The following is a 13902-nucleotide window of genomic DNA, read 5'->3' on the forward strand; positions in this document are numbered from 1 at the left end:
TAAACATGTGGTATGCATGTAAAATTCAACGGATGTAACTGAATAAAAGCACTACAGCGATCAATCTCATTACCCAAAACCTCACAAGTTGTCTCAATCAATTATTAAAATTCCTATGCCATAGTCTGTCTTCAAAACAATTACCTTCCTGAGTCACATGACAATGTTTATTGTTGTGTCTGCTTGCTCTGAGAGGCAAAATGCAAATAACTAGAATTTGTTTATTTGAATCATATTAATGTTAACTGGTTAAAATCTGGCAATTTGCAAATGTCAACTTATCATGGTTTTTGGTTACTGACTGGCCTCTTCCCAAAAATCTCATTGATTTGCAACACATTTACCTCACAAATGTACTACAAAAACATGGTGGTTACTAGTGCAGTCATGTAGTGATTATTTCTACCAGCAGAGAGCAGTAAAATCACATACTATTATTATATTATAATAATACTGTAATTATTTATTCATTCATTCATTTTCTTGTCAGCTTAGTCCCTTTATTAATCTGGGGTCACCACAGCGGAATGAACCGCCAACCTATTCAGCACATTTAGACACTTAAATAACTAGACAACATTATGTACTGTGTAAAAGCTTGTTCAATACATACAAACTAACAAAATGCAATGATGTAAAAGCCTTAGGATTTAGTTCCCAATTAAATAAACAAATAGGAATCATACACTATATTCCTGTCACATCTGTCAGTGACCACCTGAGGGCGCTGTAGTGCATTAGGACTAAGAAGGCACTACAGCGTCCCAGAAAGACTACAATTCCATACATACCACGCGCATACACCGGAACACATACACTGATCTGTCATCACATCTGTTCTGTGTTACCGTTGATTATCTGGACTATATATTCCATCATTCCACCACTGTTTGTGATCGCGTTGTTGTCTTCCTTGTCTTTCTTGTTCCAGTTAATCCAGTAAGTCTAGTATTCCGAGTTTATTATTCTGATCTTGTTCTTGTATTTTGCCTTAGTCTAGTTCGTGTGTTATTTGTCTTGTCTGTTTTCTAGTTAAGTTCAGTTGTTTGAGTTTGTTTCCTGAGCCTCGTCTCTGATTTAGTTTGTTGTTTAGTTTTGTCGTTTGTTTGTTACTTTGTACTTTGAACACCTTGTTTTATGTTGATGCACTGTAAATAAATCTGCACTTGGATCCGCACCTTTTTGTTTCCTGTTTTGATCACGCATAACGTGACAATTCCATCTTATAAGAACCAACCTATGCAACACAGCCCTTCAGTCTTATCCATATTGCTACCGTTTGCATATTTTCATCATTCATAAACAGATTGCAAGCATTTCAACAAGTATATACTCAGTGTTAAATGACAGAATGGCAATAGCAATGGCAATGACAGGATCATGTGCTTATGATTTACCACAGATGGTCCGGCAACAGCTCATGATTAATTCACCAATCAGATGATTCCTAACTCTCTTTAAATCACCATATTTTTCTTATCTCAGTATCTTCGTCTTAAAGAATCCTACCCACCCCTACTCACTCTCCTTTTCAGATGGGCGACACGGCAGCTCAGTGATTAGCACTGTTGCCTCACAGCAAGTATGTCTCTGGTTAAAGTCCCTACTTAACCAGTTGACATTTCTGTGTGGAGTTTGCACGTTCTCCTCCTGAGTTTTCCTCAGGTCCTCCAGTTTCCTTCCACAGTCCAAAAACATGCAAGTAAATTGAACATACCAAATTGATACCATAGCCAAGTGTAGCAAGCGTACATCTCTTCTTAGCCTATATCTGTCATTAGCTAGAAATAAGTCGGGGGAGTTCATCGAGATCTCCTTAAGCTCAAATTCCCCTCTCTCCCTGCAAACAGGAGGGAGCCCCAGGCTGGAGGGTCTCGTAAGCTCGAAGCGCAGTGATTCTGTGTTATTACTGTCATAGTAATGGGGGAAAACGAAGGTGGAGTTGCAAGTGCAGCTTTTTATTTAAAATGGTCAGATAAAGGGGTCAGGGGTCAGGGGTCAAAACACCAGCAAACTACAATATAAAGGGGGTAATTCACAAGAGTAATCCGTAAAACAACAGGCAAAAGGTCAGGGCAGGGAACAAACAAAATCAGAAGGAAAACAAGCAACATGAAACAAGAATGAGCAGAGAATGTGTGTAAAAGTGGTGCTCAAATGGTCCAAATGATTGCAAACAGGTGTAACAGAACCAAGGAAATGTGCATCAGCTGTTATGGAGTGACTAGTTGCAATGCATGTTGGGAGTTGTAGTCCAGGTGAATGGCTGATGTAGTGTACAGATATTTGGAGTGCCTTCCAACTATGACAACTGTATCCTGGTAAGGAAAAACTCACCGTGGCTGAATAACACATATGGGTTTGCCACCGGTGATCGCACATAGCACAGCACAGAACCCCAGCACATGGTTAGACCAAGATTAGACATCGTACTGGGCCAGGCACCAGGCTCCTCCATTGAGTAGGGTGCTGGGGGCCTTGGAGGATCTCTCTATAGATTGCTAAATGGGAAACTCGCTTTAGCAAAGCAGAATAAGTGCATTTATTTCTGGGTTAGGGAACATGGGGCAGCAAGCGTTTTTGACTCCGAGATTAGTTTTCTCCCTATTGACAAGGGTTACTCACTCGGGAGGAAACTCGCTCCAATTTAAGTGTATAAAATTTTGTAAAAGCATTAGGTGTCGCCCAGTCCGCAGCTCTCCAAATATCTGTGAGAGAGGCATAGCATGCTAACATCCAAGATACACTTCTTGTTGAGTGTGCTCTCATCCCCCCACAAACGCACGGTCAGAACATCATCTTTAAAAAGATGTGCTGCTCAACCGTGTTGCTCTTTTATGGGATCTGCTCTTATACGGAAGCTACCAGCAAGACGTCCAGGGGATGGGAAAGGAGCCCAGTTCGACTGCCGATGTCATGTCGTTGCCCGCACTGGTTTCTCTGTGAAATCACGTTGGCAGAATTACTCTTCGGTCTCTGGTGTGAGGCTCTGATGCAAAAAGCCAGTTAATGATTTACTAATGATTAATCACTGGCACCTGCAGGGCCAAGCTCTGCCAACTTATTGGCATTCATTGGCTCATTTTCTTAAGCCTTTTTTACACCACAAGTGTAAGCAGCGCATGAGCGGAATGTGAGCAGTGTGTTTTTTTAGCGTCCACGTTAACGGATTAGAGTTTTCATACTGCACGCAGCAGCAGCGCGTCAGAGCGAGGCGTGAGTGTTGCTGAAGCAACAGTGCTGCGATAGTTTCGGTGCTGGGTCTATTTTTGCAGCGCAGCACACGCTCAAAGTGACATTGCATTGATATTGGGACAAAAATTGCGGGCCCCATGGGTAAAAATGCGTATAAGTCAGAACGAGATAAGACAGAATGTAGAATCTAGAAAATGAAAAAATGCATAATGTTTCCTGTGAGGGTTGAGTTTAGGAGTTGGCTTGGATTAGGTGGGATAGAATATACAGTTTTGATAGCACATACATCATAAGTGGTTCTCATGCTCATGGTTCTCATGCTCTCAATGCTTTAGACATCACATTTATGTTGTTAAAATAGAACAACTAATGATGTATTTGCTATCAAAACCCATGGGGCCCGCAATTTTTGTTCCAATACAAGTCCCCATGAGTCTTTGTGCATTCAGGTTCCCACCGGGATATAAAAACAAGTATATACACACACACACACACACACACACACACACACACACACATATATACACATATATATATATATATATATATATATATATATATATATATATATATATATATATATATATATATATATATATATATATGTGTATATATATTTTTATACACTTTAAGATTAATTATATATATATACCATCCAAAAAAAAAAACAACAACAAACACACACACACACAAAAAATTCATCACAGCACCACCAACAGCAAAACAACCCTAACACAAAACAGAAATTTCACACTGAAACAGACAATACAATTTATTCTGTAGTGTGTACACCTTCACAAGATAGATCACCTAATAGAGGAGATTAAACACATCTGAAAAGTGTGTATGAGTAATGTCCATGCTTTCATAGTTAATCAGTAAAGATTATCAACATTAAGTCACATCAAGATACATTACATTTCTTATGACACACCTTTAGTTTTTTTTATTTTGAAATGGGCTGTGGATCACTAGGATTGATAAAATGTAAAATATCATAGCCATGTGCAAACTATATATTTATCTATTGATGTCAAAGAGCCTATGGTTAACCACTAGATGGAGACAGTAATGTATGAGACTGTCCTGTTATCACAGAGAACTATTAAAGTGACAGTTCACCCAAAACCCAACATTTCAACAGCCAAAGCGCCAACACAGATTGGCAACCATTAAGATTATAAATTATTTGACAAGAAAAAAAAATCGATAAACATGTTAAAGTGGAATTAAATTAACTAAATTTAACTAAATTAATAAATCTCTTACTTGTCTTGTAAAAAGCAAATATTTCTATCTACAGCTGGACTAGATTGAGTAGTTTTTGTAGTACATATGTTATAAAGTACTACTGCTTGTAACATTTTCCTGTTCCTCAAAGCAATATTGTAACGTTACTTCAAATCATTAATTTATTTACAGTACATTAAGGATACCTTTCACATTTATTATCTGGACTCTTCACACTGCTGTTTTCCAGACGAAACACCTCTTTAATGCCCCCATTTGTCCAGTTTATTTTTCTGTCACTTTCCAGTCCCATGCTTTCTAATTTTTCAGTGATCTGGAAAACAAGCAAGAAAACAATAAATAAAAATACAGGCTTTATCTTTAATTAATAATGGAATATTTATAATATGATCTTGCTTTTGGTTATATCAATAGTGGCTTTGCACTCTTACGCATGCTCTTGCTCACCAGCAGCAGTTGATTGACACACACTGCTTAAGGGCGCTACACACTACACGAAGTAGGCTACATGATGTTTAATTGACCCTTCGCTAAGCCAAACCCAAAAACCACCACCTAGTGACTTAGCAACCGTAGCTATGGGCAGGAGCTCTGTCAAGCTTTCGAGCGAGGGAAACTGACGGCAATAACTCACAAAGCGTTTACTTTAAACAAATCTAAACTGTTTCATACAAAAATACAAAGCAGGTTATGTTTCCCAGCGGTTGCTTTCTTTCTTTTTTTTTTTTTGCTCGATATTATGAGCACTGCTCTATTTAAGCCTTCACCATAGTAGTCATACTAATAGCAATCATATTTCCATCTGTTTAAAACTACGAATATTTGAAATTACACATCAACAGAACGAAACCGAGATGTGATCTCAATCTGAGCACTTGAGATCAATATACTTCACCCGCAGCTGTTTTTCAGTCATTTATAACCCTCATGTCCATGTCAGAGCTACAATTCACTGATGTTTTCTTCAGTCTTTTGGAGATTTAGTTATTGGTGATGATGTTATAGCGGGTTAGTGTCTGCTTTTATATTTGGTGTCGGATTAATCTTTGCTGGTAGAGAGAATCTATTTGTTCACTTCTGCTACTTTAATTTGCATTTCAATTCATTTATTCCTTCCACTAAACTGCAAATTAGAATAGAAACAGTATAAAGAGCGCACAAACATACTGTACGTACAGACAGTGATAGGTGTACATCATTATGGGTAAATGATGCTAATATTCGACACAAATCCACCACTTTCCCCTTTCTGGCTGTTCTTTCTTTGAATGAATTATGTAGAAGCACTGTCCATGTGTGTTTCCTCGTCGGTTAGTAACCCTACATTTCATTGTGCATGAACTAAGCTGCTGAATGGTCAGCCTATTAGGCGGCTAGGCTAAGCTAGCTTAAATTTTGATTCGATTATTTTCTAATCGTTGCCTATTATGTAGTAAATATACACCTGTAATGCACACTGCAGTCCTTTTTTTCCGGCTTTCTCCGATATCTCACCTGTTTGCCAAAAATGAATAGTTATATCCCTGGCAATGTATGACACTGGCGCATAAACATTGTAATAGACGTTGCAGGCACGAAAGCTTGACAGTCGAGCAACAGTAACTTAGGAGGGCGTGGCTTAGCGAAGGGTCAATTATGGGTCGCATGTGAATAAGACCAAACATTGTTTGTGCAAACTTTACCTACTTTCTCTAAAATATTAAAGTACTTTAAGCAGTTTTATCTTATTATAGACAGGCATAAATACGTGTCACGGCAAGACATTTATAGTTCATATATAAAAAGAGCGCTTACCTTATTTCACTGTGATCACTATGCGGATCATATTCGGTTATTTCTTCAGTAGCCTTGTAAATAATGTGTTTTATTAATGGATTGTTTATAAGGACAAAGCTATTAATTCCTGTAATTCTCCAAATGGAAAATGCTTGGGTGTTTTGATAATATATCATTCAAAACTTTATCATGTTTATGATCTGCCCCTTAGCGTTCAATATTACAAATCGACATTTCACGTTGCACGCATCACCGTCGCGCTTGTACACACGATTTAAATGAATGCTTTTTGTCTCCCAAATTCATAAAATAAATAGAACGATAAAATAACCTTATCAACTGGTTCACTGTAATTTCAAATAAAAGTTTCTGTTCAGAATGATTAAAATTGATTTTGTTTCCGTATTTTTGTTTTTGCTCTTGCAAAAAATCATTTGTTTTCGTTTTGTGTTTCCATTCCTTGAATAGGTTCAGAGCCCTGGCTATAGGTGAACTGAATAAACTAAACTAGCCTTAGTGTGTGTGAATGCAAGAGTGCTTGGTTGTTTCCCCAGTGCTAGGTTGTGGTTGGAAGGGCATCATAAAATATATGCCAAAATAGTTGGTGGTTCATTCCGCCGAGGCGACCTCCGATAAATAAGAGACTAAGCCGAAGGAAAATAAATGAATGAATTTTAACCATTTCATTAAGTGTATACCTAAAAGCAGTGTTGTTGAACTACAAATTGAGAGCGTAGAAGGCAGACACAAACCTGATTCAGAATGGCAGTCTGTACTGAAGGATCATTCAGTTTGCAATTTCCAACACAGGATAATTTCAGTTTGACAATTTGTTTTCTCTTTTCCTCTAGTGAAATACACACATGTAGTCATTTTCAACAAGGAAGAGACATTACTGATACATCACAATCTGAATGTTTCAAGAGTGATCATGTTTCTATTAACTGATTAAACTCACCTGCATAGCAGATAAAAGGATGCAGGACATTACAACTTTCTTGACTCCATTTCCCAGAATCAGTTGTTGACATGCTGGCACAGTCAGGCCGTACTCTCAGGTTTGGTTGACCTTTTGCCCAGTATCTGAATCGGAGATCCCACTGATCAGACCATTCCCAAGTGTCCCGGAACAGACCAATCCAGATGTACCATCCTTTTAAAGCTACTGCAGTTAGCTTGTCGTTCTCCACAGAGCTGTGGATTGTGGGCAGGTCTGTGTAATGCTGTCTGCAGTAACTCTGAGCCTCTGTCCAGTGTAAAGTACCAGCATTTTGTATCATGTAGTATGTAGTGTTTTCTGTTAGAAAAAAATTAAGTATTAGTTCCTCATCTCTTCATAATCTCTTAAGTTAAACTGCAGAATAAAACACTTCAAAGAATGCAGAACTCACTATAACACACAAAATATCGCCCATAATTGCATGGCATATTACTCCAAGAGCCGGAAAAAGTAGCTACACAATATCCATCATCATTTGGCATTCCTGAAGCCCAGTTAAAGTACTGAGAAGAGTTTTCTCCATTCGACCAACCCCATCGTTTCTCTGTTCCACTTTTCAGTCCAATCCACACTGATCCACTGTATCCATCATCCACTGAATGCATCAGCACGTTCACATCATCCATGGTGTCTACAGTAGCCAGATCAGTGAATTTCTCTCTGCAGAAACTCTGAGCATTTGGCCACGACATTTGCAGGTTAATATAGTGATACTGACGGGAAACAGCAGAACTGCTGCAGAGGAGCCCTGTAAAAACCAACATGTTAAATCATCTATATCTGCACACGTCTTCAAAAATACAGATTACAGCCAACCAACCTGACAGCAGAAGTAAAAACAGACTCTCCATGACTGCTCAGACAGATGTTTTCTGTTGGCTCCTAATAAGAGATAAAAAAAAAAATCTGTTTACAGTACCATTGTACCAAGTAGAGCATGTTGTATTGAATTTATTTGATTTAGGGCCCTGTTTGCACCTGGGGACTCATTAACCTTAAGCATTCCCAAAACAGGCTCTGAAATATGCTATTTTTGGGCATAGATGGGATTTATTAACAAAAACTTTTTGGCAGCACCAGTGGTGAGCTGACGGACTGACAGCAGATAAAAGAAAGATAACATTTAACTTAAATATTCACATATGTAATAATGTTTTTTAACTACAGCGGTTCAAACAAAAGTTTTGCCGAATGACTAAAAAGTTATCAGTATGTTGGCGAAAAACTGTACGTTTCTAGTGTTTAACCACTTTAAATGATTATTATCAGTCCTTATAATTAATAATAAAAAAGCCATTACTTTTTTTTTTAAAATAGGCTAAAAACAACATACTTAAAACTCCACCATAACTGCACACGATACATGACAAAATGAACAATTTCCACGTTTATACGTTCAGCGGCTAATCAGCCGGATTCAGTTGATGAGACGGTGACCAGCAAGACCTAGCTGTCACTCAAATGGCCACACCCTTAGTTATGCAGACTAAATATAACTTAATATAAATGAAACAGATGAGTTTCAAAGAAATTCACCCCCATCTCAGTTGTCATGACGGTAATATTAGCTATATGAACCAAAATCGTTTTTTGGACCAGGCTGTAAACACCTTTTTTTTCTGTTAATAAGTTAGCCATTCTAATAGTGGGTTCAATAGAAATTTGCTGATGGCTATTTTGTATGCAATTCCTCTGATAATCTTTATTTTGTGCATATAGACTGACATTAAGCACATATAGCCAAAACCACACGGTAAGCCTAATGTTTTATGTTTTTTCAATGGAAATAAAATGAGGCAGTTATTAGGCTCCATTTTGTTTTAAATTTGCATAGAGTGAAAATGACGGTCATATAAATATGTACATAGTGCCTTAACATTTTTGATGTCTGTTATGTTTAAGTTGTTGATATAAAAACTAAAAGAGTCATTGCTTTATGTCATATATTCATTTTATCGTTAGACATAGCCAGGGTGACTGACGTTATACAAGTACACTGCCATTACATTTGAAGATTAACCCAATGTGTCCTTACGTCTAACTGAGGTCGTTTTAAACCTGCAAAGTCTGCACTAACAAGAAAAGTATGCAAGACTGAACTTTGTGTACTTTATATTGAGTAAAAGCTCCAATCAGATGAGCGATTTTCTGCAAATATGCCTCCGTTTCAGATGTCTTCTTTTGCCCCATCCACGCTAACATGGAGCAGCAGCGTTTAAAAATGAATATGGCTTCTTTAGCAATTCCAAAAATGCTCTATTTTCTGGACTTGAATACTCTGAGGTAGTGTGGATGGAAGGGATAAACATACCAAAAAATTTGCATTTTAAAACTAAAATGTATTCATGTAAGCATGGCCCTATGAAACTATTAGAATTGCCATATTTTATTTACTGTATAACCCACAGAAGATAAAAGTATGCAATAGTTGCATGTTTAAAAAAACAACACAAAATATTTGTATGTTTATAACCACTTCAGAGGATTGTGGGGGTCGCAAGTCACTGGCATTGCTATTTTGGGGGTAAAAAGTTTGGGCTAAAAAGTTTGCGAACCACTGCATTAGAGATCACAGCTGGTGGTTGCTTACAAACACTAGACACCTCAGGTGCACAGCTCCTGTTAACTCAAAAGGTGCAGGGCTTTTCAGCAAATGTGTCTGATTGTAGTTGGATCATATCAACACCTTAAACAAACAATACCAGATTTTGCTTTGAAATGGAATGAGACAACATCTCCAGCTGGGTCTTGATTTATTTTTTTGATGCACACCAGTGTGGGATTGCTGTAGCAGCTCAAATGTTCCAAACTAAATGGAGACACACTTGAGTTCAATTAGGTCAAACCAAACAAGATTATTAATTATTATGACTGACACACCATCAACACCAGCACCAAAAGGCATATCATTAAAATATTGACTCACTATTGTGATTTTGTCATTTTTGACCCTAGGGGCGAAAGATGTATACAGAATTCTAGGACAACACAAGGGTTAAAATAGGTGCTTTACCTACGCTCAGAGCTGGAGAACCTGCTGAATTTAGATGCTTATAGATCTGTCATATAAACAATCATGAACAGTAAATCCATTGTGGCCAGAAGTGAAATTGTAGTTTCTTACCTCAAAATAGTTTGTCCAGTAAATCCTTTTTATTTGTACAGTGAGACTTACTGTACAGTTTCTCCTGTCACCTGACGAGGATAATGGACGTGTAACAGACTGATGTAAACTGACGATGTTATATTTTACCCACTATATTCCACATAAATACACCCTTTAAATGGTCAAACACTATAAGCTGCAATGTGGACCAGAGCTTAATCTAATAAATCCCCTGGCTCTCATCTATTTGCTTACGAGGTCTTTGACAAATATATTATCGCTTAAAGCTACCAATCAGAATGTAGAATGTAGAATGTACACCCTTTAAGCCATTTTACTACATTTAAATTTAAACCCATACACTTTGCCCCACAACAATTACACTTTGATTCATTTTTAAACACCGAGATATGTTTCAGAATGAGGCAAGGACGTTCAGTCTGCACCATAACGTTACATTATCTGAGATCAAAAGTAACAAAAATGTAAAATAAATGTTCTTTTTTTAAATAACAAGGCATGAGACATTTTGACATTCAAAGCCCTCATTTTCATTAAAGACGTTTGCATGTTGTTGCTGGTCAGAACATCTAATCTAATGGATCATGTGGAAGATGCTTTAACTCTCAAAACACTATTATAATATATTGTATAAAACATCTACAGCTTAATATACAAACAATAAACTATGAATCCATTTAAAAATCATTCTTCAGGTAAATCAACCATTGCAAATTATAATAAAGCGTGTAATGCATTCCCAAATAGGCATGTTTCCACCAGGTGATTTCAATAAAAAAAAAAAGAGCAAACAAGGAACTTTCTGGAAAATATCACTTATACATTTGGAAGTTGCTGCATGAGTGCTAATTTAATATTTAATATGTGTGTGGACATTTGCTTGTGTTCAGTGTCATTGCATATGTTTTGTGCAGCAGTATGTTATCAAAATGTTTGGTATGAGGCAACCACTTCACTGTTTAACATTTGCGCATTTAAAATTTGCACATATTCATTGTACTAAATTGCACTAATTCACTTATTTACTCTTTGCACAAGGTCTTTTGTAATTATGTACACACCCACTGTACATGTACATTTGTAATCATGTTTATTTATCTGCACACTTCTGATTATTAATAGTCAATATGTACATATATTCATTGTAAACCTCTTTTCATAGCTAATTCAACCTGTATATAATGTTCATAGTACATCCATCTGTAAATATCACCATAGTTTTTCTATAACTGCACTTTATAACTGATACCTGTATCCTGCACTTGCTGCTTTTCCACTGCTGGTTAGACCTAAACTGCATTTCATTGCATTGTAGTTGTACATGTGTAATGACAATAAAGTTGAATCTAATCTATCTAAAAAATGCATGGACAATTCAACAAAAGTAACTAAATAAAAGCACTACAGCAACCAGTCTCATCACCCAAAACCTTAAAAGTTGATTAAAAAGTCTGTCATCAAAATAATTATCTTTAATTACCTTCCTGAGTCACATGACCATGTTTACTGTTTTGTCAGCTTGCTCTGAGAGGCAAAATGCAAATAACTGGAATTCATTCATTTGAATCATATTAATGTTAACTGGTTAAACGCTGGCAATTTGTAAATCTTAACTTATCATGGTTTTTGGTTACCAGTTACTGACTGGCCTCTTCCCAAATATCTTATTGATTTGCAACACATTTACCTCACAAATTAACCACAAAAACATGGTGGTTACTAGTGCAGTCATGTAGTGATGATTTTTACCAGCAGAGAGCACTATCAGTAAATCACATATAGTCTTTCCTATTATCATGACCAACTAAAGTAATACTGTAAGTCATATAAGTGAATGCATTAGGAATTGGTTACAAATTAAATAATCAAATAGGAACCATACACTATATTCAATCTGTTAAGAACCAACCTACCTTCAGGCCTTCAGTCCTTTATCCTTATCACTACCATCTACATATAATCCACCATTCATATTTGCAAGCATTTCAATAAGTACAGATGAAACCAGAAGTTTACATACACTGAATAAAAAGGCACATAACCATTTTTTAAAAAGTCAGATGTTAATGTGAACAGATGTTGAACATGAAACAAGACTGAGCAGAAAATGTGCATTAAAGTTGTGCTTAAATAGTCCAGATGAACACAAACATGTGTAACAGAATCAGAAAAATGTGCAACAGCTGTGGAGTGATTAGTGGCAATAGATGTTGGGAGTTGTAGTCCAAGTGAATGGCTGATGGAGTGTATGTTGGAAACTAAGCAGAACTTAAACCAATTGATGTATTGAGTGGTAAATGCACATTAACACTGTACTATACGCATGCTTAGAAATGTTTTTTTTTTTTTTACTAAACATTGCAAAATTTCTTGAACTAGTTGATTTATCATTTATTTTATTGCATTGAGGTACTACAATTACAGGGTATTGTTAAAAGGGTCCTATTATCATACCTGCCAACTGTAGGAAGCGGTCTGAAGGGGTGCCTGACCTGTCCTATGCAATGGGTAACAGCCATTGCCATCGAAATGGTCAGCGATCCGGGATTGTACCAAAAAGCTGAGGAACAGAGCAAGGGGTTGAAATTCTATAGTTTTACGGGAGAACTGACAAACCGGGAGATATGTCTGAAATTCGTAAGACTCCTGTGAGAAATGGAAGTTTTGTCAGGGATGCCTATTATGTGTTTTCCCTTTTTAAAATTGTGCTCAGTGTGTATAGTTGCGTGGTTGGTTATAAAAGCATACAAAGTTCCAAATGAAAAGGGAGAGATTCCTTTTTTTTCAACTACAACGAATGTGTCACCAAGTTAATCTGCACTGCAGGGAGAGAGCTGGATTTACAACATGCAAACTCATAGACTTGTGTAAGAGTGGCTGTTTCACTTGAAAAATGAAGTAAACACTCTAGTTTCTCAACTAGATTTTAATTCTTTATAGTTTCTTAGTGTATTTGTAGTGAATAACAGACATGATCAAATTAGGTGTAAAAGGATTAGCATGTCATCCCCATAAACATCAGCATGTATTTTACAAACCATAGCCACACTTTGTATTTTAAAAACCACAGACCATACTATTCCATTCTTAAAAGAGTAAAAGTGGATTGAAACACAACCTTAATGCGTTTGCGTCATGTACTTAATGTAGTACATATTTTACAAAGTACTAGGACTAATAATATTTTCCTGTTCCTCAAAGCAATAAGGTATTATTACTTCATATCATTGAAATTTTTACGGAGCGTTAAGGATACTTTTGACATTCATCTGAACTCTCTATTATTCTCCAGATGAAATACCTCTCCACCGTCCCCATTTCTCCAGTTGGTTTTGCTGTCACTTTCCAGTCCCATGCTTTTTAATTTGTCAGTGAACTGGAAAACAAGCAGAAAAAGACCAATTTAAAATACAGGCTTTATTTTTAGCCCAGAATGAGGGCAAAAGCAGCACTGCAGAGGTGAAGGTGATGATATGAGTGCTGCTAGATGGGTGTAATGGTGATGGCAACAGAGGTTATGCTCCAAATGCAGTGTTATTATAATGGAGCTTCA

The 13902-nt window shown here is 36.8% G+C and overlaps 2 protein-coding genes across 25 annotated transcripts in view; both read right to left on the reverse strand.

The window, feature by feature from the left end:
• LOC141378914 (C-type mannose receptor 2-like) overlaps positions 1-13902 on the reverse strand; it is a 66100-nt gene that overhangs the window by 2325 nt on the left and 49873 nt on the right. The window contains exons 3-7 of the mRNA XM_073930789.1: positions 8043-8457; positions 7614-7970; positions 7181-7519; positions 6975-7069; positions 4632-4759 (exon numbers count right to left, since the gene is read on the reverse strand). Coding sequence (XP_073786890.1) covers positions 4632-4759; positions 6975-7069; positions 7181-7519; positions 7614-7970; positions 8043-8073 — 950 coding nt within the window. The 5' untranslated portion in view covers positions 8074-8457. The remainder of the gene's footprint in view (positions 1-4631; positions 4760-6974; positions 7070-7180; positions 7520-7613; positions 7971-8042; positions 8458-13902) is intronic.
• Positions 10836-13902, reverse strand: part of si:dkeyp-94g1.1 — a 219541-nt gene continuing 216474 nt past the window's right edge. For 17 of the 24 annotated variants that reach the window (XR_012389596.1, XR_012389542.1, XR_012389604.1 and 14 more), the window contains one exon: positions 10836-13725. The gene's annotated coding sequence lies outside the window, so the exon portion shown is untranslated. The remainder of the gene's footprint in view (positions 13726-13902) is intronic. The other 7 variants (XR_012389608.1, XR_012389613.1, XR_012389609.1 and 4 more) reach the window with 1 other exon arrangement.

Source organism: Danio rerio, chromosome 2 (assembly GCF_049306965.1).
Source record: "Danio rerio strain Tuebingen ecotype United States chromosome 2, GRCz12tu, whole genome shotgun sequence".
NCBI classification, from domain to species: Eukaryota; Metazoa; Chordata; class Actinopteri; order Cypriniformes; family Danionidae; genus Danio; species Danio rerio.